This window comes from Maylandia zebra, linkage group LG16 (assembly GCF_041146795.1).
Source record: "Maylandia zebra isolate NMK-2024a linkage group LG16, Mzebra_GT3a, whole genome shotgun sequence".
Taxonomy (NCBI): domain Eukaryota; kingdom Metazoa; phylum Chordata; class Actinopteri; order Cichliformes; family Cichlidae; genus Maylandia; species Maylandia zebra.
In genome coordinates this window covers 30,954,526-30,980,649 of record NC_135182.1, presented here as the reverse complement: position 1 = coordinate 30,980,649, position 26,124 = coordinate 30,954,526, and the positions used below count along the sequence as shown (strand labels likewise).

General features: G+C 38.2%; 1 protein-coding gene across 6 annotated transcripts; it reads left to right on the top strand.

Moving 5' to 3' along the window:
* Window positions 1-1,170: 1,170 nt before the first annotated feature.
* pms1 (PMS1 homolog 1, mismatch repair system component) lies at window positions 1,171-25,373 on the top strand. 6 transcript variants are annotated; one of them, XM_004559135.3, is made up of 13 exons: window positions 1,171-1,263; window positions 2,449-2,595; window positions 2,907-3,089; window positions 3,185-3,287; window positions 4,414-4,577; window positions 11,483-11,599; window positions 14,095-14,217; window positions 14,325-14,471; window positions 14,575-15,347; window positions 19,970-20,428; window positions 20,577-20,707; window positions 24,825-24,985; window positions 25,072-25,373. In XM_004559135.3, exons 2-13 carry the CDS (start codon window positions 2,464-2,466, stop codon window positions 25,270-25,272), a joined length of 2,694 nt encoding a protein of 897 aa, XP_004559192.3. In that variant the 5' UTR covers window positions 1,171-1,263; window positions 2,449-2,463; the 3' UTR covers window positions 25,273-25,373. The 6 variants fall into 6 exon arrangements, with proteins under 6 accessions (XP_004559192.3, XP_004559194.3, XP_004559195.3 ...); XM_004559137.3 differs by having other exon boundaries at window positions 1,190-1,263; window positions 2,452-2,595; XM_004559138.6 differs by having other exon boundaries at window positions 1,199-1,314; window positions 2,452-2,595.
* The last annotated feature ends 751 nt before the right edge of the window (window positions 25,374-26,124 follow it).

The window sequence follows — 26,124 nt, the reverse complement described above, 5'->3', positions numbered from 1 at the left end:
TTAAATGTTAATTTAATATGAAAAGTTTAAAAAGCGGTTTAAGGATATGGTTTTTACAGGGTACAGGGAAAAGGTAGAGATTTGATAGGGTGTTCTTGTCTAATATTTTCATGTGTATGCGGGTGCACGGGTATGTTGGTATGGGTATATAAATATATATATTTGTAGGTTGTGTATCCTTGAGGTGTTAATGGGGTTATTGAAAATGTGTATATGTGCGTATGTGTATATACCTATGTATGGATAGATAGAAACATATATGTATATATATATATTAAAAAAATTACACATAACATATAATGTAATTGCAAGGAGGTATTTCTGTAGTCTATTGATACTAGATAGTGGAAAAGGGGTGGGATTAAATAAGCTTATGCTTCTTCCTGCTCCTTTTTGAACATGAACGTTATTTGGAGTTGTGGTTGCTCGTTTTCCTTTTGTTTTGCTTTGTTCATTTGTCTCTTTTAATTCTATTTTGTTGTACTTTTTCAACATGTTCAAAATAAAGATTCAATCAATCAATCAATCAATCAATCAATCAATCAATCAAAAATACATAAAAAATGAAAAATAAAGAAATGTCCAAATGGCATGCCTGTTCTTATCCCTGCACACAGGATGTCACATCACATCAAGCAGGTAACATTAATTTAATTTAATTTAATTTAATTTAATTTAATTTAATTTAATTTAATTTAATTTAATTTAATTTAATTTAACTTAATATGGGGTGGCATGATGGTTAACACTGTTGCCTAACACCAAGAAGGTCTTTCTGTGGAGTTTGTATGTTAACCCCATGTCTAAATAGGTACCTCAACTTCCTCACACAGTCCAAAGACAACCACTTAGTGGGGTAAGGTTAACAAGTGATTATAAGTTGCCCATAAGTATGAGTGCAAATGGTTGTCTGTCTCTCTGTGTTAGCTGCCACAGGTGCAGAGGTGCAGAGAATAACATCAAGATTGAAAGGGAACGTTTAGAAGATGGTAGTGAGACCTGCTATGAATTGTGTTTTGCAGATGGTGCGACAGACAAATTGACTGATTTTTAGATTTCTTGTAAATAAAATGAGAAATAAGAAAAACAATGCCCAAAACTGCCAGCTCTAACTCCGGGCAGACTGCTCTTTAGACTCCGCCTACGCCTGACTTATAGCCAATCAATATGCAGCGAAGGGTGGAGGGCGGGAAAACAGTAACTTCCGCCTGTGGTTCTCCGTGTCCGTTGTTATGAACGATTGAAGCAGAGAAGCAGTTTTATGTTAGTATTATTTAGCCGCTTTATTGAGCTAATTATGGCTTTGTAACATCTGTACGTAAGTTTGAACTAAAATTGAAATTTAAATCTGAGCTAGCAAGTCTGAGCAGCTTAAAGGAGGTGTGGAGAGCAGTTAGCTAGTCTTAAAGTACAGTTTCATTTTGTGTTTAAAGAAATGTGGATAAATTGTGCCTTAAATGAAGTGAATATATCTTAGTGCCGTTGCTTTTTTGACTGCCTTTACTGGTAAATTACTGTTAGCTGTGATCACTAATTCATCGATATAAAAGGACGTTTTCATGTATCAAGGAGCAGCCAATTTTACAAACCGTAAATACTATTTCTTTAATCAGCAGCAGTAAACGAGTATTTCTGGCAGAAGCGCCTGAAAAGTTAAGGATTCCGTCTACAGTCATCAAGGCAGAGTTGTTAATTAATGTAGATAAAATGTCCCCTTGAAATATCTGCTCTTATTTCCATGTATAGATTTTAACTGCAGGAGGGTCCACTGAAGCTGGTTCAGCGTTTCTTTGGGTTTCATGTAGAGAAGTTAAGAGACTGAACTCATAAACACTTACATGGGATGGCCCGCTGTGTTTGAGCAGGCAGCTAAAATAAAGACTGGAGGTGTAAGAAGTTAGGGAGTAACCTGCAGGTTTCTGGGTTGAGATTTTTGTACAGGATTCCTGATTTTTAAAAATCACATAAATACAATAAATCTAATTAGTGACTTCAATAAACTAAAAAAGTTTGAATCATGCATGCCCCTAATACACAGTGAGTGTCGACAAACTGAAGAATATTCTTGTATTGTACACTGAAAGAAAGGGAAATACTTGGACACGTTTTTCTTTATATGTTTGTGTACAATTTTATGAACTTGTCCACCCCACTTCAGCGCAGATTGCATGTATCTGATGAGCTTAAAGCAGTCTGACACCACTGAAAATGTGGATAACCAAGATCATATAAATATTACATTCAATAAAATTGGTCAGAGGACACAAATCCTCTTTTTGGGGACATCCAGGATAATACTCTGCCGAATCAAATATGTGGTGTCACCCACTATTGCAAGGGATCAAAAGAAAGATCAGGAGCATGTTTATAAGGGCTATCCCTTGGCCAGCTATTCTCCTATTATTCTTGTGACTAGATGTGCCACTAAATCCAGATGTTTCACCTTAGCAGATAACTGTAGTCATGAAGCAGCTGCCCCCGGACACTGTGCGTCTGCTGTCCAGCTCCCAGGTCATTACGTCTGTGGTGAATGTTGTCAAAGAGCTGATCGAGAATTCCCTGGATGCTGGAGCTTCAAGCATTGATGTTAAACTGGTAAAGTACTTAATTACAGCTAATGTTACAGGGGAAAAAAATTAATTTATTTAAAAACCTTGATTCATGCAGAAGCAAATGCAGTAACCAGTCTGATTTCCTCCAGTTAATTACCCCTGTTAGTGTATTTTACTTGAATTTATTATCATATTTATTTAACATTAATGATGCAATGATTATGAATAATGATGTGAGTGAAAATAAATCATTAATATTAGAGCATTTTGACTGCTGCTGCAGTCACTCTTCAGATCGTAACAGCTTTGAGTTTGATTTCCCTTCATGTTGCACTACTTTTATTGACATTTTAGGAAAATTTTGGCCTGGACCGCGTAGAGGTTCGTGATAATGGGCAAGGAATCAAAACTGTAGATACTCCTGTGATGGCTGTGAGACATTTCACCTCAAAGATCTGCAGACATGAAGACCTGGAGCATCTGGAAACGTACGGCTTCAGAGGGGAGGCGCTGGGTTCCATTTGCGCCGTGGCTGAGGTGTTCTATTAAAACTCAAACACTCGTGCTGTGTAAATTACAGCCGCTGACACCTCACTGTGGCTAAACTGAAGTTTTGTGTCATTTCCCTTCAGGTGGCTGTTACCACAAAGACAGAGGAGGATGAAATCAGCACCCAGTACACAATGGACTTGACAGGGAAAATTGTTTCCCAGAAGCCGTCTCATTTAGGTCAAGGTACGGCACAGACAGCAGAGCAACAAGGAAAACTTCCTTTTTAAAAAATATCTAAAAAACGAAAATTAAGTTGCTTCAGATATGAGGGCAGAATTTATTTTAATCCCGGTGAACAGGAAACTTAATATTGATGTTTACAAAATCAGCCAGCAGACACATTATAAACAGTGCTGTTCGTGAATTATTATTGGAAAAATAGAAGTGTTTTACTTTTATGGAAATATGAATATAAAAATTTAAAAACATCAAACACCACCCATCACAAAAGTTCTTAAATAGGTTAGCTCAATAAGAAAAATTAAAATGAAATATGACAAACCAAAAATAGTTCAGTAAGGTAAACGCTATAGAGAAGAGCAAAGGTCAGGAAAAATTGGAGTATAATAAAGAAAGATAAAAATAAATAATAATAATACATTGATTGTATGGAGGACCAAAATTTAAAAAAAAAACAAAAAACTTTCTCCTTATTCTCCTCTCTGTTTAACTTCCAGTTTATTTTGAAATTAATTGATTAGTGCATTTATTGATTAACTTGATTATATTTGCTTTAGAAAAATAAAATAGAAGTAATTCAAGTGTATTTATTTCTCTATTTTCTTTTTAATCTTCTTTTAAGGATTTCTTCTTCGTTATGTGTAACAAAAAGAAAAATAAATAGGGAAATCTATAAAAATAGGAAATAATAAATCAGTGATGCTATCACACAAGTACACTTGTTTATTGTGTGTTAAATTGGAAAATGCAAGTCTGCATCCATAACTGTGCAAAACATAGTAGATTTACTATTACACAAATACTCTGTTTAGTTACTCTATTTATTGTTTAATTGTATAAAGTGTCCTTTAATGATGGAATAATAAAACAGGAATATAAATCAATGGACGAGTTTAATAAAGGTAAAAAAAATACAAGAACAAGTGAAAACAAATGTCAGTTTACATCAGTTTTTAAGCTTACTTTAGATATAATTTTTAGGCTATTTTTGGTGTGTTAATACATTTAGTATTTTATTTATGTACATACTTTTAATTTTTGCAATTTTTTTGTCTGCCATATTATCAACTCTAATTGTTGCATGAAAATATAATTTTAGGTCACCTACTCTGTTCTGTTTCTTTTGCAGGGACGACAGTGAGTGTAATGAAACTTTTTAAGAACCTTCCAGTGAGACGTCAGTGTTTCTCTTCTACCAAGAAGTGCAAAGAGGAGCTGAAGAAGGTGCAGGATCTGCTGATGGCCTACGCCATTATCAAACCGGAGCTGAGACTCATGCTCGTTCACAATAAGGTCAGTAACTCGTCCACACAACTTAAGAAGAGAAATAAACATTACTTATATACAACCTTTAAAAACAAAGTGCTAGTACATACAGGCAAGGCAGAGCACACACCAGATATTAAAGTAATTTAAAAAAAAGCCACAAAAAATGCAAATAAAAATACAACGAAAAAGAAAGATTGATGAAAGAAGAAAAACAGCAACATAGATTTATATACCAAGACAAATTAAAACTGTTAAGTAAAGAAGCTTAATAAAATAAATAAAAAATAACAGAATAAAATAGGTCTAAATAAGATAAGATAAGATAGGATAACTCTTTATTGTCATTTCACAGTCATACATAATACAATAGTACAATGAAATTGAAAACACAACACAACACAAATAGAAGAATAAGTGTATGCTTATTGCACATTGTTATTATTGCACCTTATTATTATTACAATTAAATAGAAAAAAGAAAGATGTATTTAATGAATAAAAATCAAAATATAATGCAATAAAGAACTTAAGGTATTGTATTGTAGTAAGCTTGTCCAATAAGTGGTGCAGATGGTGGTAGAGGGTGGTATTTGACTCCTCCATCTGCTGATGGAGGAATCCAATTTGAAGCTTGATTCAAACAGCAAACTTATGAATTCTGAAGTAACATGGATCCATTCCCATAGCAGGCAGTTCAAAACTAAGACCACAGAAATAGTAACATTGCACTTTTCCCTAATAGTCACACCATATTACTCTTTACTGCTTTACTGGAGATTAATGTCACACGCAAGTTTGGCCAGGAAGTGATTAAGACGCTTATACAAGTAAAGATAGAGATGAGTATCAGTCATATTCCACTGTGGTTACAAAAAAAACACAACACCTTTGTATACAAACACCCTGATTTAAAGCTTTAGCTTGATGCAACCACTAGGTGTCCGCCTTAGCCTTCAGATGACATTCCCTTTAGCTGAAAATCCCCTTCAGTTTTTTATATATTAATATGGCATGTATGTGTGATGGGACTATAGATGCAACTAGCTGCTGTATCTGCAGCTCTTTCACTTTATTTGTGACCATGTATAGAGTGTGAGAGTGGTTGTGTGTGTCAGAGAGACCATGTTTACATATCTTAGTGGTGACCAAAAATTGGAAGTCTACTATGCTTGTGGGGACCAACAGCCCTTATGGGGACAAAATCCCCATAAGTCCCCATAAGTTTGAAGGCATTTTTGAGACTCAAAATGTGGTTTTAGTGTCAGGGTTAGAATTAGGTTACGGTTAGGTGTAGGCTAAGTGTTAGGATTAGGCATTCATTTTTTGATGGTTAGGGTAAGTGGCTAGGGAAAGCATTATGTCAATTAGATGTCCCCACAAAGATATGAAAACACAGCATGTGTGTGTTCTCTGTGTTGTTGTTTACCTTTTTTATACACAGGTCTCTATTGATAAAGAGTTCTCTTTCTCAGTAAGACAGACTGATTAAATTAAGGATTTGAAAATAAATGTACTGTTTTGTAGCCATCTTGATAACACTGACATGTATCAAGACTCTGAAAACCTCTTTAGGATTACTGTTAGATACTGTTAGATTGTCAGTTAGTTAAGTTGTCTTCACTATTTTGATTAATGCCATTACTATCACTCCTCCTACTGTATCTGGGGGGTGCAAAGACAATGCAATGCATTAAGTAATGTGTTTTAGTTTTAATGCACAAGTGTATTTTTTTATTGAGTAGTATATTGGTCCATTTTGGGGGATTAACAAAAATCAAACAAAAAATTTATTAAATACTGGAAGAGAGAGCCAAGTAATAAAGCCATTAAACTCTTTTTTCCATCCAGATTTCCTTACAGCTGTAAGATGTTCGGGCATCTTTTGCCCTTTGTCCTTGTGGTTGTGTCCTCAGATGTGTAAACGGACAATTACAGGAAAATATCGAGGAGCTTGGCCGACCTGTTTGAAGACAGAAATTGTCTCTGGCCTCCTGCTGGTTTCTTGTCAGTGCTAATGCGAGTCGGTGAGCTGTGAAATTGTTAACGTGTGATGGAAAATCTTCATTTAGCTTCTACAGGCGCTCCAGAAACACTAAAGATTTTATCAAGGCGAGAAAGACGAACCGAAACACTGCAAGACTAGTGAACATTTTCTACATTTAGGTTGATAAAAATTTCACTCATTAATAAATAAACTTAAAATAAAAACATGCAAAAGAATATATTTGTTTCCAGTAAGGTTCAAACAGCCGAGTTTAAACAGAAACAGCTCAAGCTTTGATTAATTGCCTTATTATTTTTTATGTTCATCCTTTTTGGTTCTAGTAATGTCAGAAAATCTTAACGTATCTCTTTTGAATGACTTATTTTGTACGATTTATTGTACTTTTTCTTAAAGAGAAAGAAAAGAGATTTTGATCCGTGTTGGCTTCAAGGTACATAAATAAGTAAAATAGTCCAAAACCAAAAGATACAAAAGAAATGGTGACATAGAATAAATGAAACTAATAAAAACGTCACATCTGAGAAACTCGAACTCAATCTTTTGTTCTGAAATGTTTGATTGAGAATCTTTAAACAGGATTAGATGATGTACAATAAAACCTGCAGACATTTTACAAATACTTGTGATGCAACAGTCTGTCAGATGGTGATCAAAATAGTATAATTAATGCAACTAATTGCTGAAACAAAACCTCTGTGAATGACAAACACACAACCCTTAAATTGTTAGACAACATGTCTAACAATTTAAGGGGAGCATGATCTGCATATTTGAGGATCCCTTTTAGTGGTAAATGTCATTAAGTGAGAGAGCTCTAATATTTGTTTGATTGATTGATTTGTTTGGTAGCAAGATTACTTAAACATTTATGAAGAAATTTGCTTAAAATTTCGACCAGAAGTGGGGCTTTTGGAGTCAATCTGGATCTGAGTTCAGGGATTTTTTGGAAGGTCTGTTTTACCTGTGCAGTTAATTGAATTTTAATTTCAGCTATATTTTTACCCTCCACCTTTTACTGAAAGAAGGTAATATAGATCAAAACATTATTGTGCTACATTCAGTTTTCCAATCATTTTCTCGCTTTAGCTTTTAGCACATCCGTTTCCTTTACTTTTCCCCTGATCACAAAATTCCAGATTCACTCCCTGCCACATTCCCACTAGCCTGCAGCAGATTTACTGCATTCATGTAGTGTTGAGTTTATTTAGTTGAATTACAATTAAAGCTCATGGAAGTCTAATAATAATATATTAATGCTTTTATTTATTTTTCAAAGTTTAATAAATCCACTGTTGTTTTCTGAGAATGATTGTGTTAAATAATCATAATATCGATTCTCATTTCATTCCTAGTACAAAGGCTCTGACGTTTTTGTATGCCTTTCCCTGCACTGTCTGTGTCTTATCAGGGTTATTGTCTCACTCTTATCTACGGCTGTTTTGTTTTTGGGTTTTTTTGCATTAAGAAAAATTACTGTAATTGCCAGAGTTACCAAAATAATTGTGATTGATATTTACTTTAATCAGGCAGCAGCCCTGATTGCAAAATACTTTGCGTCATCACTTCACAAATGCATATAACATTTAATTTAAAAAAAACATGTGAAATGTCATCTTGATTTTCTCAAGAAAACTCACAAATTAATCCAGACCCAGGGACTGAATTCATGCCTGGTCTGGGGGCAATTTACAGCCTTGAAGCCACAGTGCCTCTGGATGCTGCTGCAAGAAAAATGTTACCAAGTGCATCCATGAACATTACAGCATGATGTAGCAGACATCATTGTTTGGGCTTGCAGGGAATGCTATAGTTCAAATTACTTTAAGAGCAAACATCGATGCTCTGAGAGGCGTGAATCCCTAACATGTGTTGCCGTTTGTTTGGCTCTTTTAGCAAATGGTAGCAATTTGATTGTTGGATGAGTTTGACTAACACAAGCTTAACTGAACATAAATAACATGTGTACTTAAGTAATATATCATCTTTCACAATGTCTAATGTCATTTAATTAACTGTGAAGAGATGGATCATAAATAAACACTGACCTAACAACAGTTATTAATTCTCATTAGTTATATTCAGGTTGCATGTTTTCCAGCGTGAAAAACTGAAAAGTAAAAAGAAGTCATTTTGTGGGATATTTGGTTTTAGACCAGAGACGTGTTTGGTCTTTTTTTATATAATTTAGAAGTGTACCATTTTAGATATTTAGTAATTTATTCCCCAAATTTGGAAAGGCCTGTGTTGCAGTAAAAAAAAAAAAAAAAGGTGACCATTTTTAAATAAAGTAAGATAACATGGAGAAATAGAGTAAAATACTATTTCAACTATTTCAAAACATAAAATGTCCCAAAAGACAAGAAGATTTTTTTTAAGTAAAAATGTAAATAAAACATCAAAAAAGAAATAAAAACACAAGAAAAAAAATCAGAATACATAGTTTAGTAAGTCTAGCAAAATAAAACATCTTAATTGAGAACTAAAGGGGACAATAAAATATGATTTAAAAAATATTAAAAAATGGCTTAAATAGGCAGCACGGTGGCACGGTGGTTAGCACTGTTGCCGCACAGCAAGAAGGTCCTGAGTTCAATTCCAACATCAGGCCGGGGTCTTTCTGTGTGGAGTTTGCATGTTCTCCCCGTGTTTGCGTGGGTTCTCTCCGGGTACTCCGGCTTCCTCCCACCGTCCAAAGACATGCAGCTTGTGGGGATAGGTTAATTGGATAATCCAAATTGCCACTAGGTGTGAATGTGCGAATGAATGTGAGTGTGAATGGTTGTCTGTCCCTGTGTGTTGGCCCTGCGACGGACTGGCGACCTGTCCAGGGTGTACCCTGCCTCTCGCCCTATGACAGCTGGGATGGGCTCCAGCGCCCCCCGCGACCCTGAAAAAGGATAAGCGGAAGCGAATGGATGGATGGATGGATGGCTTAAATAGGTAAAAGTATGACAACATGGAACAAAACTCTTGGTTCTCATATGTAGAATCATGTAAGAGTTAGTATTTTTAATGTATGATGACAATATGTCGGAAAAATATGATCCAAAAAGCACTATATGCAGTTTTTGGACCAGGATGTTTTTCTTTTTTGGAGCTTTGCCTCTGTACACATTACATTGTATGAAGGGAAAATGGGGATTTAAGAAAAGTATTGGAACAGGTGAGGCCTATTCCCTCATTATTTCATGACAGTCCAAAAAGACCAAATATCTGAAAGTATTCTAAGTGCTTGCATTTGGTAGCTTTTTACTGAAACTGCCAATATGAGATCCAATGAGATGCTAGTGAATGAAGTCATCGATAGGCTGAAAAACCAAAATCCATCTATTAGAGAGAACAAAAGCTATAGAAGTGGCTTAAAAAGAACTAATACACCAGCCAGCCCAGCAACACCGAAAAGGCTGAAAGATTACAGAAGACAAGTGTGGTTGAGCACAGAATAATTTCTATGGTTAAGAAATACAATTTCATAACATCGTACGAAGTCAAGAAGGTTAGATGAGGAGGTGGATGTATCATTTGACACAAAGTCAAAGTCTACAATCAAGAGATGTTTTCATGGATGGAAATACAGAGGGTTCACAATAAAGTGCAAACCAGTGGTTACACTCAAGACAAGGAAATAAATAAAAAGTAAATTAAAAAGAAATATTGCATGTTCCTGTAGTAGTGGAGCAGAGTCCTGGAGAAAGTGCTGCTTTCTGTGAATAGAGTGGTCAGGAGTATCCGCAATGCAGAAGAGTTTGTTGTGTGATCTCCTGTTCACCACAACTCCAAATTTAAGCTATTTTTACTTGTTTCATTACATAGACATTTTCGTCTCTTACCCATCAGGCACCCCAACACAAATACAGCTGACTGTGGCTGCGATTTGGGTGATTATAATGCCTGAGTTAAGTTGCTGATCGCAGCTGCGGACTTGACCTCTGCTTCAGTTTCAGGCTGCAGCCAGTTTGTACACAGAAGTGTGTAGGCGGTGCAGGTCAGGGAAGGGAGCACACGACCACCATATAGCTTTCATAGAAATCAATTTGGAGTTCGTCAGGGGAGGGTACTGAACCCATTTTGTGCAATCAGCACTTAGTTGCCCCCTATCCTTTATCTCCAGCTCTGCCATTTGGCTTGTGTCATGTTTCATAGTTTCTTCAGGAACTGTTTACAGGAGTTATCCGTTTATAGGTGCCAACTTTAATTTAATATCTGAGACACGTCCTGCAACACAGTGTGTGCTTTTAGAAATCAACACCCAGGAGATAAATTCACTGGTAGACACATACTGATGTTAACATATTTTGCACCTAAAATATTTTCTGAACTGTGGTGCTGCTAAAAATACAGCATTGAGTTTTTTTCTTGATTACTTATTTGAAAAATTTACACATTTAGAAATTTATGTGGGGAAATCTTTTTAAATTTATTTATTTATTTTAATTTTTGTCCAAGCTTTAATTACTACATTATGTTAAACGTTTTCACAGCATTAGGGGGTTTATACAGTGTGATTGTCGATGAAACTTGCTTTTTGGTACAGTGGACCTATTTTGCTTTTCCTTCTTTTTCTGTCTTTTCCAACTACCATTGGACAACCTGCAACTTGGCCCTGCAAGACTAAATTAACTACGAATTCCTGTTTCATTACTCTTTATTGTTTGGCTATATTGTTATGTGCATATATGTGTATTTTACCAAAGGTTCCTTTGTTTCTTCTTTTCCTACGTTTTTTCTGACCTTTTTGAGCCTCAGCCCTGACAAAAATTCAGTTTTATAGGAAAGACCAAAACACAGACTATAGCACTTAAAAAATATCAAAACACTTTAAAAATGTGTCACATCGAAAATTAAATTGTCAAAGCTAATAAATAAAAACTGTAATAACCTTGACGAGGACTCATTGAGGTGGACGGGTGTCATTTCGTTCCAGGTGGTCCTTTGGCAGAAGGCCAAAGTGGCCGATAACAGAAGCGCCCTCCTCGCCACGCTGGGGCCCGGTGCTATTGCCAACTTGATCCCTTGCCACCATCACCAGGAGCAACCGGAGGTTAGTTAAGGGGAAGCTGTAGAAACTGGAGAAAAGCTGAGCGATTCTGCAAGATGAACACAAACGGTTGTTAACCCTTTTGTGTCCCAAATTCACATTTTAATATTGCAACAAAAGAGACGGCATGAAGTGCACAGAACCCTGACGGACGATTGTCATGAGTTCAGATCTGCACACTGCCCCTGTCCCGCCTCAAGCGCACACATCTACTCATTGCTAGAACCTCATGCTGTTTCTCCTGTGGCCCCGTTGCCCTTCATTACGCAGACGTTTGTGTTCGAAAAGCACAATTTCCCCTCGCTCACCTTGAAAGCTTGATGTCAACAAACACATCCTGAGATCCAGATCAGTTAAAATATTGTGTAACATTGCAGCATGCATAACAGGACTTCTTAGAGTCAGTGTTGCTAATGTTATGCAACACTAGCGCTCAAAAACCTAAGAAAATATTTGAAAACAAGTTAAAAATAACCAGATCTGCACTGGTGATGATTAATGATTACGACCTTAGGACCTTAGGCTTAGCTGCCAATACTACATTTAATGCCTGGATATGATGGATAATTTCTGCAGAGCAAATGGGAGCATGCACGTTATACTCGATTGTGAGCTAATAACCTCATCATGAACGCCTGGGCTCAAGCCAGCAAATGTGGTCAGTTGGTGGCTGGCCAACAATTTCTTTGCCCTTTTCTCTTGAGTTCTTTCCTGATGAGGGCTGAGTGATTTTTGTTAGCTAAGCTTTGCTCTGCAGATTGTAATTGAATTACCGTCGAGCTGTAACTTTCTGCTTGGTCACGGTAGGTGTCATGTGGCTCCTACCTGCTGTCAGGCTCCAAACTAATCTATTCTGACAGATATGGAGCAGCCCTTTTCACCCTGTTTCTCTCTCATTTTCCCCTTTGTTGTTGTTATTTTCCTGCTTGGTTCCCGGTTATGAGAACAACCTTTCACCTTTTCCTCTTACTCCCCGTAGCAATGAAAGGGAACTTTTCTCCACCTTGTCCCTAAGAACAAAGCTTCAGTGATCAAGGGGACCGGGTTGACAATTTCTCCAGCCTCGCTAGGGGAGAGCTGTAAGAGCTGTTCCTCTGCAGAACAAAATGTGACACTCGCTTTTTGCCAGCTTGACTACACATAGCCGAGGCCCTTTAGGGCCAGAGGTGCCATTCGTACACTCATAAAGTGACCCTAATGAGCAGAAATGGAGAAACGCATGTGTGCCCTGACCTGAAACAGCAGTTCATTTATTAACTTCATTGGCGTGCGCTGCTGCTAATAATGAGCCTGAGACCATGTGGAAACAAGCATAGCTGTTGACTCCTCGCGATCTGCTGAACATTAATAGTTTTCCATAATTTCTTACTAGCTTGCATTCATAATGGAGTTTTAAGTACAGTTGTTGAGGTTTATGCTGAGTCGTCGATTTTAGCTCATTAGGACCTCCTCTGGCATGATTTTGGGTGAAAGGTCATCATGTATGATGCTGAGTTTTAATGGGAAAATGCTGAACACCAAAAACAGGCCTGCATGTAGAAGAGGGAACTTTGGTCCTCTTTTATGAGTCTGATCATTTTAACCCGTAAAATATCATAACCTTAATATATGGACAACAGAATTGTGCAGAATTAGAGAGAGACGAAATGGAAATGTGGCTTTAGTGCTCCTCTGCCACAGTGTGAGGAGAGACTTTATGAAAAGTGAAGCCAATGTCTTAAACCTGGTTGGTCTTACCTTCACCTGGCCACAAGCAATAGATGGCTGAAAGAATAAGATGGCAAAAGTGAGCTTCTTCTGAAGGGAACTCAGAGTAGAGTCACTGCTCCTCCGCACTGAAAAGAGCCAGATGGCATCTGACCAGTTAGCATTGTAAACCCCCTTTAAGTGAGGTGTTTTGTAACATGTCCAAACTGGTATAAGATCTTGGGGCAGACCAGTGATACACTGGAGAGATTATGTATCTCATCTAATAATAATATTAATGGATTGCATTTATATAGCGCTTTTTGGGACCCTTCAATACCACTATTCATTCACTGGTGAAGGCAGCTACAGTTGTAGCCTGGGGGCAGACTGACAGAGGCGAGGCTGCCATATCGCGCCATCGGCCCCTCTGGCCATCACCAGTAGGCAGTAGGTGAAGTGTCTTGCCCAAGGACACAACGACCGAGACTGTCTGAGCCGGGGCTTGAACCGGCAACCTTCCGATTACAAGACGAACACCCAACTCTTGAGCCACGATCGCCCTCATCTGGCATGGGAACATCTCCATATCACCTTGAAAGAGCTTGGGGAGGTAATGGGAAGAGCAAGATCTTTATTTAGACTGCTGTACATCCTATACAAGCGGTGGAAAATAGATGAATGATGTTATAGTGCTTTTGTTTCTTTTTGGATTTTTATTCCTGTTTGACTTATTTCTAGTTTTTAATGCATGGCATGCCTTTTCTTATTAGCCTTCTTTGTGTTGGATAACTAATTTTTCTTTTTCTCAGATTCTTTTGGAGGGCTTTTTCCCAAAGCCTGGAGCTGATTACTCCTCTACGAGCACATCTAACCCTGACAAAACATTTATATTTGTCAACAACCGGCCAGTCCAGCACAAAGAAATAATGAAGGTAAACTCATTTTGAATAAAACAATCAATAAATACATTTTTATGGATTAAAAACTTTTTGTTTATTTGTTTCTCTGCAAATTTTATTTTTTTGTGATTGGCCATCAGCTGTTGCGTCAGCACTATACTGCTCAGTATGCAGACGACCAAGCCAGAAATCGATATCCCACCCTTATGCTTAAAATTTCTGTTCCACCTTCATCGGTGGACGTTAATCTGACACCAGACAAGACTCAGGTTCTTCTTCATAACAAGGTAACCACAAAGCTCAAACTTAATCAAAGTGAGTTGTAGTTTATTTGTTTGGCTGTAGAGATTCCTGAGAAAGGAAATTGACCTTTTGTCATCTGTTTTTTAGGAGACTGTATTGACTGCAATAGAGGCATTGCTGGTTTCTCTCTATGGATTTCGGCCTAACGCTGATCTCCCAGCTGACAAACACCTCAGCTCTGAGCCATTTCCTTCGCCATCTAGTCCTTTGCAGGCTGACAGTGAACGAAATGCAGAGAATAGTCACAGCAATGATAGCGTCCCCAGAGACGGACCCAAACAATCGAGTGCTGACACCTCGCTGGACCGCCAGGCCTCAAACTGCAGCTCCTCTTCTTCTATAGCAGATGACTGGATTGTAAACCAGATTCCAGCTGATCTTGAGTCTAACTTTTCTCTTTATGATGATGAAATGTCTCAGACGGTGACAAAGCCAGCAAGCAAATCCCCGGAGAGACTTGTGGACAATAAAATGACAGCTGCAACTATAAGCAAAGTCCAAATTTCAGCTGAGGACTGGAGCCGGGGGACCGCTCTTACTGACCCGGTATCAGGAGAACCCCTGCAGCCTGTCATAATTCATCGACCTACAAAGCAGAATCACTCTGTCCCAGATGAGGCCATGAGTGAGAGCAGCTCAAGCAAAAAGACATTAAATGCCATCACGGAGAAGCGAGCTGCCCTGACAGCCTATGACATGATCAGCAACCGCACCATGAGGGCACCGCTGTCTCCTGTCACTATTTTTGAGAAGGAAGCCAGAGCTGAGGTCCTGAGAGAGAAACCCACAGCCAGCCTGCAGGACATCAGCGTCGCTATCCATGAGAGGTGGAAAAATCTGAGGGAGGAAGACCGTAAGAAGTGAGTTTCCAGACCTTCACCTTTCTGAGTTTCCATCTCTTGTTATTTGCAAGGCAGAGATGGAAGAGAGGAAAGTCTGACCTGCCATTTGCATGTGAGAGGCCTGCTGTGGAAATTTTATTGATACGAGCTGTATTTCTAATTTCCACACAACTTTGCCTAATAGTGGGTGAGGTAACATAGATTTCCGTAGTGCAACAGGTATTCCTAATGATGATATGTCCCCTCTTGGTCTGTCCAGAGGGTCACATCTCATTTCTATTTAAATTTGGCAAATTAAAGCTTCAAGTTTGTTTTCTCTTTCCATGCATATCGACTAAACACAGGCATTAACTACTGATTTAATTTATACTCACTGATATAAACTCCTATTCACTCCATTTTAATTAGAGACCATTTCTAGACTCGCACATGTCCCTTTGTCCACTTAAAAATCTCACCTACACTTACACCGCATAAGTGGCATGAGGACTGACACATAGTTGGCTAGTCAAGGGCAGACTTGGCGCAGCACACATGGAGGTAATGAGCATTTGTGTTTGACCCCGGCTCCCCTCAGAGTCAAAGGATTGGCATTAATGAAGGTTAGATGAGGACGGATATGTTAAAATAAATAAACAGAAAAAAAAGCAAATGTTTAGTTTTATTCTTGAATTTGAAAGGATAATGCACAAAAAGATGAAAAAATTGCCTTAGCTCTTACCTCTCTTTGCAGTCCTTGGCCAGTTATGCGCATTATTTAATAAGTTATAAAATATAAATACCTGTCAGCAAGATACAAGATATAAGAAGATAGTCTCATTAAATATTCATCCAAAAAGGGTTAAAATACTTGCACACTACATTTCCAAAAGTATTCACTCATCCAAATCATTGAATTCATGTGTTCCAGTCACTTCCATGGCCACAGGTGTATAAAATCAAGCAGACTGCTTCTGAAAACATTTGTGAAAGAATGGGTCGCTCTTAGGAGCTCAGTGAATTTTAGCTTGGTACCACGATAGGATGTAACCTGTGCTACAAGTCCAGTCGTGAAATTGCCTCGCTACTAAATAATACACAGTAATCTGTTAGTGGTATTATAAGAAAGTGGAAGTGATTGGGAACAGCAGCAACTCAGCCACAAAGTGGTAGAAAACATAAAACCATAGAGCAGATGCTGAGGGGCATAAAGCACTGAGGTTACCAACTTTCTACCAAGTCAAACGCTACAGACCTCCAAGCTTCATATGGCCTTCAGATTAGCTCGTCTGCCTTGACATGTGCATAGAGGGCTTTATGGAAAAGGTTTTCATGGCTAAGGAGCTGCAGCCAAGCCTTACATCACCAAACACAAGTGTCAGATGCAATGCTGTAAAGCACGGTACCACTGGACTCTAAAGCATTGGAGACACGTTCTCTGTAGTGATGAACGCTTCTCTGTCTGGCAGTCTGATGGATGAGTCTTGGTTTGCTGGTTGCCAGGAGACAGTACTTGTCTGACTGGCATTGTGTCAAGTGTAAAGTTTGGTAGAGGGGGTGATTATGGTGTGAGGTTGTTTTTCAGGAGTTGGGCTCAGCCCCATAGTTCCAGTGAAAAGAACTCTTAATGCTTCATAATACCAAGACATTTTGGACGATTTCGTGCTCCCAACTTTGTGGGAATAGTTTGGAGATTGTCCCTTCCTGCTCCAACATGACTGCACACCAGTGCACAAAGCAAGGTCCATAAAGACATGGGTGACTGACTTTGGTGAGGAAGAACTTGACTGGCCTGCACAGAGTCTTGACTTCAACCCAATAGAACACCTTTGGGGTGAATAAGAGCGGAGACTGAGCCAGGCCTTCTCAACCAACATCAGTGTCTTACCACACAAATGTGTTTCTGGAAGAATTTCCAAAAATTCCAGTAAACACTCCTAAACCTTATGAAAAACCTTCCCCGAAGGGTTGAAGTTGTTATCTTAGCAATGAAAGGCCCACATTATTATAAACTTTGTGGATTAAGAATGAGATGCCATTCAGGTGTATATGCGTGTGAAGGTACACAAGCAAATACTTTTGGAAATAAAATGTGCATATACATTTAAAAAAATTCCCCACTTGCCCTCCGGGTGCTCTTTGTTTGTCCTTCAATCTCAGTTCCTCTACCAGGGGCTTGGGGACTTGAGTGTCTAGGGCAGTATCTTTACTGTTCCTGGGACTATGCTTTTTTTGGACATCTCATTCCTGGAATCTGTTGGAGCCACTCTCCCAGTTTGGGGGTCACTCTCCCATTCATTTTCCTCCTTAACTGGAGTTGCATTCAAAGTATCTTTCCAACAGTTCCCTATTGTCATCCCATGCCAGCTTATGCCATAGCCTTGTTCCAAAAGCACACTTTTCATCAGTATATCCTGGTTCCTGACCCAGACCTTATTAATCCGGGTGATGCCTGAGCTAGCGTGGCTTCAGTTACAAGTCTCTTATCATGTTCCAAAGTAACCTTGAGTAGCATGGCAGGTCCTAGCCTGGGGAACCCTTACTGGATGCATTCCCTGGCCGGGATTTAAACCCTTAAGCTATTATTGACCTATTGTTCCAGTGACGGTAATATTGGTAGAATAGTTTGTCATCCTCCTGGCTCAAGGTTTGCATTAAACGTGTGCAGTACTTTTCAGTCATTTGTCAATTTGTCATTAGTGACTTAGAAACTGTCCCAGATGCACTCGTACATGTCAGAATTTGATTTCTAACTGCTGAGCTACTACATTACACTGTGTTGCAAACATTTGAACCCAATTATGTAAGATTGCTGCATACCAATTTAAAGTAATTGCAAGGTTGGAAAGTGTGCATCAGCAGATTATAGGATCTTTTAATAAGGTATGGAAGAGCATATGGAAAATGACATCTGTTCAGACTTGTGTTTCACTGTACTGCTGTCTTAACCGTGAAATAAGATAACTCTGCACCTTTCACTTAAGTGGCACGCTAACATGAATTTGTGAAACATGCTATTTAAATAATGAGGCGGTAAAGCATCAGACCAAATGCTCAGATGCAGTATATGGAAACAGGAGTTGATAAAATTACTATTTTGTTAAGGAAAGCACCCAATGTACCCTGGTGTCAACTTCTCAACATGATCTTTGGGAACAAAGTGGTACTCATGATGTAATTTATAACCCCATTAAAAAAAATCCTTGAGATGCTGTGTACATTGTAAAGAAAAGCGGATTACAATGATTTGTGTTATGCTAAAAAAGGAAATACAATTTTTTTTAAATGAAATATCTCAGAGCTGGTTAGGTGAATTCCTAATGTCATTGGTAATAAAAAGAGCATCCTGGAGAAGCTAAGTTTTTCAGAAGATCGGAGCTGCTCTGTAAGAATGTGTGGGCGAAAACCTTTTCTTAGCATTTATTTTGGGCTTTCATCGCTTACAGTATGTGGTATTTCTCAAAGACTGAGAGAGAGGCTGGGATCCTAAAGAAGCTGACTGTTTGACCAGTTCACCACTCTTTAAATGATTGTGTAGGCAAATAGTTCAAGAATTAATTTTCTTCTTGAGAGAAAATCTCCTCCCGAGAGAGATCATAGGTCATTTTTATCTTATTTTTATCTTTATATGGATAAATTTTAACTGACTTTTATGGAAGAAGTGGTGAACTGTGTTCACTGACCCTGTTTTTTACTGAGCATGTGCAGTGATTTCCACCACACGTCTGATTTTAATGATGTACTTTCCAAAGGCTGAATACTGTGAACATTCGGTACTGGTTTTTTAGTTTTGCTACTTGCAGAGATTTCACTATATCCGGCTGAAAGCTCCAGCTGCTGAAGTGTTGAATCTGGCACACAAAGTACAAAATATTCAGATTGACAGAGCACAGTTTTTGAGCTTTTTACAGTCTGTTATGTTAGTTTTGCAGCCTTTTTTCAGATAAAGACATTATCTACAACCTGCTTTATAACAGCAAAGTAGTGTTTCTTTGTAACCACAGTAAATTGTTTAATATCAAAAACTGAGACAGAATATTGTTCAAATTGCACTTATTCTTCTCTGTTTTGTAAATGAATGGTTCAGAATCCAGACTTCATTACATGTACAGCTGTTCCAGATAATGATTTTACTGGTCTGGCCAGCTTGAGATTAAACTGGCTTGGTTTGGTCATGAGCAGAATGAGTCTGACATCCCTGCTCTGCATTTCCATCTTTTATGATATTATTAACTGTATATGACCAAAAAAGGGTTTTTGTTGTTGTTGTTGTTGTTGTTTTCATCAAGAAAAGTTATTTCTAATTAGTTGAACTCATGAACAATCTGTAGATACTCCCTTAAATACTTCTGAAAGACCTGTCTGCTCAGGGATGCTTTTAAAAAACAAACAGAACAACAAAAAACAACCCAGTCAGGCTAGTCCTGTACCTCATTAGTTGTGAGATACTCCACCACCTCTTTTACAGTCTTCTGTTTGCCCCATCCCAACTTTTCAATGTTTGACATGTTTTTCCACTATGTTCAACTAAAAATACACGTTTATGCTGATCTCATTTCATTCTCTTTGTTTCATTTATGCACACTTTTTAGAAAAGAGGTTTTGATTTAATAGCAGAAACAGCCATAACTACCATTACAAGGCTTGGTTTAACTCTGCAGGTATGAAGAGAAGGCAAAAAAACACCTGGAACATCATGAACAAAGGACTAAGTTGGCCTCAGCTGAGGGCCCCAGAGAGCCTGGTGTGAGGAGCCATATGCAGGGTCAGAAACGTAAGGCCCCGCTGTCCAACCAGCAGCTGCTGGATGAGCTCTTCGCCGCTCAGCCTCAGAAGAAGATGAAGAACCCTGCTCCTAAGCCCTCACAGCCCCTCCCCTGCAGCGTGGCTGCCCTGCGGCTGCAGCTTCAGCGCCTCTCATCCCAGAGCAGCGCAGCGCCGCAGGGCCTCCGTCTTGTAAACCGGCTGGCCTCTCAGAGCGCCTGGGTCATTTTATGTGGTCAGAGGCTCATGTTGTTAAACCCATTTCGAGTGGAGGAAGCTTTGCTGTTTAAGAGACTTCTAGAGAATAATATACTTCCAGCAGCGAGTCTGCAGAACCCTATACAGTTAACAGATGGGTAACGTATCACTCACGTTTCACTAGCAAAGTGCACAGCCACTTTCTTTGTATAAATGTATGCACATATATGAGAGCTAAGTACGAAAGAAGCATTTTTACCTTTGTTTTTTGTATGTATGTTAAAATCCTCTTTTTCTCTTTTTTAGAAGCCTTGGAGGGGCTGAATACACAGAGGCTTTGTGCAGCATGGAGAAACAAAGCCCGGAGCTGAATGGAGCCGCCTTCTTTTCTGATCCTAGGCTTGTGGCAAATGGTTTTAAAGTCAAACTCACTCCAGGTACAAAGAATAAATCCAGGAAAAGTTGCTTGACATTATTTTATGAGGATATTACCACAGAAAACCACTCAGGTACTCTGGCTTCTGTTAAAAAGAGAGATTAATTTTATTCTTTGAACAGCTTGGAAGAAAAAAATAAACCAACACATATCAACTTTAAGCTTTCATCAGGGTCTGACAAATCCAATCAGCCTGAAATAAATACCACTCCTGGCAATCTACCTACATAACCCATAGAGGGTGCTAAAAATAAAAGCAGAAGCTCCACAGAATTCAAATTACAAGAACAAATCATGAGGATGATGATAAAATTCAATAATATTAATCTCCAGGCTACATGAGGAAAATGTAAATATTGCAAACAAAAAGTCCACTAAGTAAACAAGTTGTGTGCAAGAAGTTTCTTGTTTTGTGACTCATGCTTTTGTTAATGTCATAGTTCAGCAGTTAGAAATGTCAAACCTACAGTCCCCGTAACGGGATTACAGGCAATTATGTCTGACAGAGTTTCTCTGTGTCGGATTAGCTGCGGGTAAAATGAAAAACACCCAGTCTTTCACAAGGTTGTTTATCATGTTAAACAATAAATTCTCAATTCTAGTGTTTTTGTTTTTTAAGAGTTTTCAGTAGTAACCTCCAAATGTTCATTTTAAACTTGCCAAAATTACTGATTGATTACTTAACTTTATGCATTTCAACAATGAAAAGGGTGAAGAATTTGTGAGATATTGTGGTAAATGTTAACAGCCAAATAATGCAGTAATCTTGGTATAAGTAAAATCCTTCTAGAATCAAGTCTCAGCACTTGGAAGTGGTCCTGATATTCAAATAGTATCTAAACTAATTTTCAGTGGTCACTGAGACCTAACAATAATGTTTTTAAAAGTTTTTTCCTTCCCTGTGGAAGTTTTATTTCTACCACCACCTTTTCTGTTGTAGAAACCTCACATTTTAGTTTCTTTTTTTTTTTTTTTTTTTTTTTTTTTTTTTTTTTTTTTTTTTTAAATGACATCAGAAACAGCAGTATGCGACATTACGTGATGGCAGAGCTTCAGTTCATCCTTTGTCATTTTTTTTTTTTTTTTTTTTTTTTTTTTTTTTAATAAATAGGACAGGGGGAATGAATGAGAGAGAGAGGGGGAGAGAAAGAAAGAAAACCCAAGGGGAGAAGAGACGGTGAGAAGGGGGGGGAAGAGAGACAAAAAAAAAAAAAAAACTCCTGGGTCACATTTTAGTTTCTATTCAGGTATGTTTGAGTGCCTCTCTTAATGTGTCTGATATAAATACTGAAAATACTTCATCAAAAACATAATTGTGTTTACTTCAGTTCAATTCATTCTGGATTTTAAATTCGAGCCAGTGAAGAGAAGCCAGTATAGGAGAATAATTCTTTCTCTTTCTAGTCCCTGTCAGTACTCTTGCTAAAGCATTTTGGATCAACTAAAGGCTTTTTAGGAAGCTTTCAGGACATCCTGATAATAATGAGTTATAGTAGTCCAGCCTAAAAGTAATCAATGCATTGACTAGTTTTTCACCCTTACTCTGCGACAGAAAGCAGTCCTACATGTTTGTTTATTATGAACTTTGAAGGACATATCCTGATCAAAAGTGACTCCAGGGTTCTTCACGGTGTTACTGGAAGCCAAGGAAATACTATCCATTGGTTTTAATCAAGTATCGGCTTAAAATCTTGTTTCTAAGCTTTTCTGGGTCGAGAACAATAACCTCAATTTTATCTCATTGTAGAAGCAGAAAATTTGAGGTCATCCAGGTCTTTATATCTTTAAAACATTCCTGCAGCTTAACTAATTGGTGTGTGTTATCTAGCGTCATAGATGGATAAAGTTGGGTATCATCTGCATAGTAATGAAATTGTATGCTGTGCCTTCTAATTATACTGTTTACATTACACAGATAGATTCTGTGTAATGTAAACAGAATTGGTCCTAGAACCCTGTGGAACTCCATAATTAACCTTAGTGTGTGAAGAAGACTCTCTGTTTAGCTTGAGTTGCTGAGACAGCTGGGTCAAATGATAGCTTTAATTAGTGAATTACTAAAGGTCTGTAGTAAGTAATCCAGTAATAGATGGACTGATCATATTTAAGACTAAAACAGTAATTAATGGTAGGACTTCTTTGGGCAGTCTTGTAGAAATGGGGTCTAGGAGACACGTTGATGATTAGGAGAAAGTAATCACTGAAGTTAACTCAGAAAAATGAATCAGAGAGAAATGGTTTACCATACATCTATGAGATGGTTACAAATAATTTAATCTCTAATGGCTAAAATGTTATTTGTGAATAAATTCATGAAGAGCTCTGACTCTTTGTCAGCCTGGCTACAGTGGTGAAAAAACCTAGGGTTCTTATTTTCTTCAATCTGATGAATAGTAAGATGTTCTAGCTTTATGGAGGATTTTATTGTAGTGCAACAAACTATTTTTCCAAACTAAATGATGATCTTCTAAATTAGTAAGACGCCATTTCCACTCCAGCTTAAAAGTTATCTGGTTTAAGGTGCACATTTGAGAGTTATACCAGAGGGTCAGTTACTTCTGATTTGAGGCTTTCTTTTATAAAAGCATCCCTTTGTCATTGTCATTGGGGAGAGTTTCCTGGCCAAGACAAACAACAGTACAGTCAATGGTGGTTGCGTAGACTAGTAAGGCACACAAAAATACATAATAGTATACCAAATGTGTACTACAAGCATACTAAATGTAAAGGCCATAAACTGCAAAATACAAAAACTACCAAAATCTATGAGTAATCTTATTGACACTGAAAACATCAGTGTAAGTCTTTATATTGGGGCAAAAAACAGGGTTATTAATATTCAAGAAAAACAATTGGCTGAATATTACTTTAGCTTCTGCCTCCACGTCACCTAAACTCACCTTAAATTCCTTAAGTAAGACCAGCTCCTAAAATGTTGCTCGTCAAGAGTTGCTCCCTGCTGGCTATTGGAAAGACTGCAGGTTTAAGGCATGTCAGTGTTGACTTTACTTTTTAGACACAGAATGTTTATATTTTATTTTATATCCAGGCTGTAGTTCAAATCTATGGGGTCTTGTTTAAGGCAGTAGATGAATTTAGCATCAGCACCAAGCCCAACTTTACAGTTCAAAATATTGTTTTGAACTGTAAATCATTCAGAGCTACTCTAATAGAGACTGAGAATAAAAATGTGGACCTGTAAATGAGCGAAAGAAATGAGACTATTAAATAAGACTTCGAGGATTTATCCCAGCAAATGTTTAAACATGATGTCAGAGTAAAGTAGAATGACTTCCTCAGTTGAACCTCGTTCATCCATGCTTTGATGTTACCTCTTCAATATTTGCCTGCAGAGGGTATACAATGTCCTGTGAGTATTGGTTGTTTTTGTTGCTGGAATGGTTCACCTCAGTTGACATTGGCTCTCTGCCCGACAGCGTGGTCTCACAGTAGGTTTGTACCCCAGTGTGCAGGTGATGAGAATGGTTGCCCTTTAAAAAATTCCAGGAATTTTCATTTGGCACTGCCAGCCTCTGTGGGTGTGCTTGGACTGAAGGCAGCGGTGCATGTAAGATGTTTTCAGTGCACGAAATCTGCTGAGTTTCTTTTGTTTTTGTTATATTCTTGAAAATATCCTCCAAAACTTGTGTATAATTTTTCTGATATTTTAAATTAAATCTGAATATAAAGTAAATGTGTTACTGCCGTAGGTAATTTTATTGTTTTAAGCTATTATTTTCATATAAATATTTAATAGAATAGAGAATGATTTGAACCCTGCAGTATTTCTCTGCACAGATATTTCAAATTGTCCCTGGCTCTCTGGGTTTGTTCTTTTTTTTTACCATCCAAAGTTGTGTATTAAAAATAATAAATTGTGCATGATTCGCAGTATTTCCTCGTGAAATGAGAAGCCATCATTCTTCCACCCTACAAGACAGCTTCCTTCCAGTCTGCTGGGGCTTCTATTAGTCATTTAACACTCCATTTGGCCCTCTGCTTGTTTGACTTGGTCAACAGTTCGGCTGTAAACCACAATATTTATTTATTATTCTTTCCTGGAGATAGTACTAGCGTCTGGAGTATATTAATCCTTGTTTTCTGCTTATTTTGGCCAGGCGTCACATCAGCCGAGAGACATCTGGAAGTGACAGCAATGGCAGACTGCGTGCCTTTCCTCGGTGTGGAGGACCTCAGGGAGATCCTGACTGCAGTTCTTCACAAGAAAGCCAGAACTGTGCGGGAGTGTAGGCCATTGAAAGTCACAAACTATCTACAAGTGAGAGCTGCTCTGAGTACAAAATGAACACAGCATCACGGTGATATTTTTGCTGTTTAATTTAATTCGAATTTTTTCCCTCACAGGGTGAAGCAGTCCGACTTACCCGGCAGCTGCCTACAAATTTATCTAGAGAAGATGTGAAGGAAACCCTCCTGCGGATGGAACAGCAGCTGGGTGGCGCCAACCACACCTGCATCCATGGACGCCCTTTTCTTCAGCACCTAACTGACGTTCCTACGACAGAACAGGAAGTGAAGGCTTTGCTGAGACCTTTAGAGCTCTAACAAACTGACAATATCATTAAAATTGCTTTTTCATTATAATGTAGATGAGTGTTGTCAATTTGTTATAACCAGAATACATAAAATAAATATATTTTTCCCAATTTCTGGGCTTTGGGCAATCATGAAATGTGTTTTTTGAAACTTGTATTGTTGGTTTTGTTAATAACAAGATTTGATTAGACTCAGAACTGCTATAAAAAGAAATTCAGCATATAATGTGGTCTCTGATTTCCACAGAGCCTCAAAAAAATTGGGTGATGCTTTGGTGGAAGAATCGAGATTAGACTGGCTCAGAAGTTCTTGATGACAGGTAAACAGGGAATGTTCTCACAATATCAAAACTCTTTTTGTATAAGGCTGTAAACATGTTTATGCTGTTATGTTGGACATTTTAACATGGGAGTCTATGGAATTGACTCACTTTGGAAATAATAATAATGATTGATTGCATTTATATAGCGCTTTTCGAGACCCTCAAAGCGCTTTACAATTCCACTATTCATTCATTCTCACACTGGTGGAGGCAAGCTACTGTGTTGTAGCCACAGCTGCCCTGGCAGAGGCGAGGCTGCCACATCGCGCCATCGGCCCCTCTGGCCATCACCAGTAGGCAGTAGGTGAAGTGTCTTGCCCAAGTACACAACGACCGAAACTGTCCAAGATTAGCTTGAACCGGCAACCTTCCGATTGCAAGACGAACTGCCAACTCTTGAGCTACAATCGGCCAGGGGAGTCAATGAATGGCATTGACTCCCAAAGTGAGTCTGAAGTGGCTGTTAGGGGTTTGGCCAATTCCCATAACAACCACAATTCCATGTTGACCTAAATTTCATCTCTGGAGTTTGGTGTTCA

Excerpts from the sequence above, each read along its gene's own strand:
- pms1 (XM_004559135.3), top strand. The coding sequence starts at position 2,464 with ATGAAGCAGCTGCCCCCGGACACTGTGCGTCTGCTGTCCAGCTCCCAG. Across the intron at positions 4,578-11,482 it reads TCATGCTCGTTCACAATAAG|GTGGTCCTTTGGCAGAAGGC; the intron begins GTCAGTAACTCG and ends ATTTCGTTCCAG. Across the intron at positions 15,348-19,969 it reads AGGGAGGAAGACCGTAAGAA|GTATGAAGAGAAGGCAAAAA; the intron begins GTGAGTTTCCAG and ends TTAACTCTGCAG.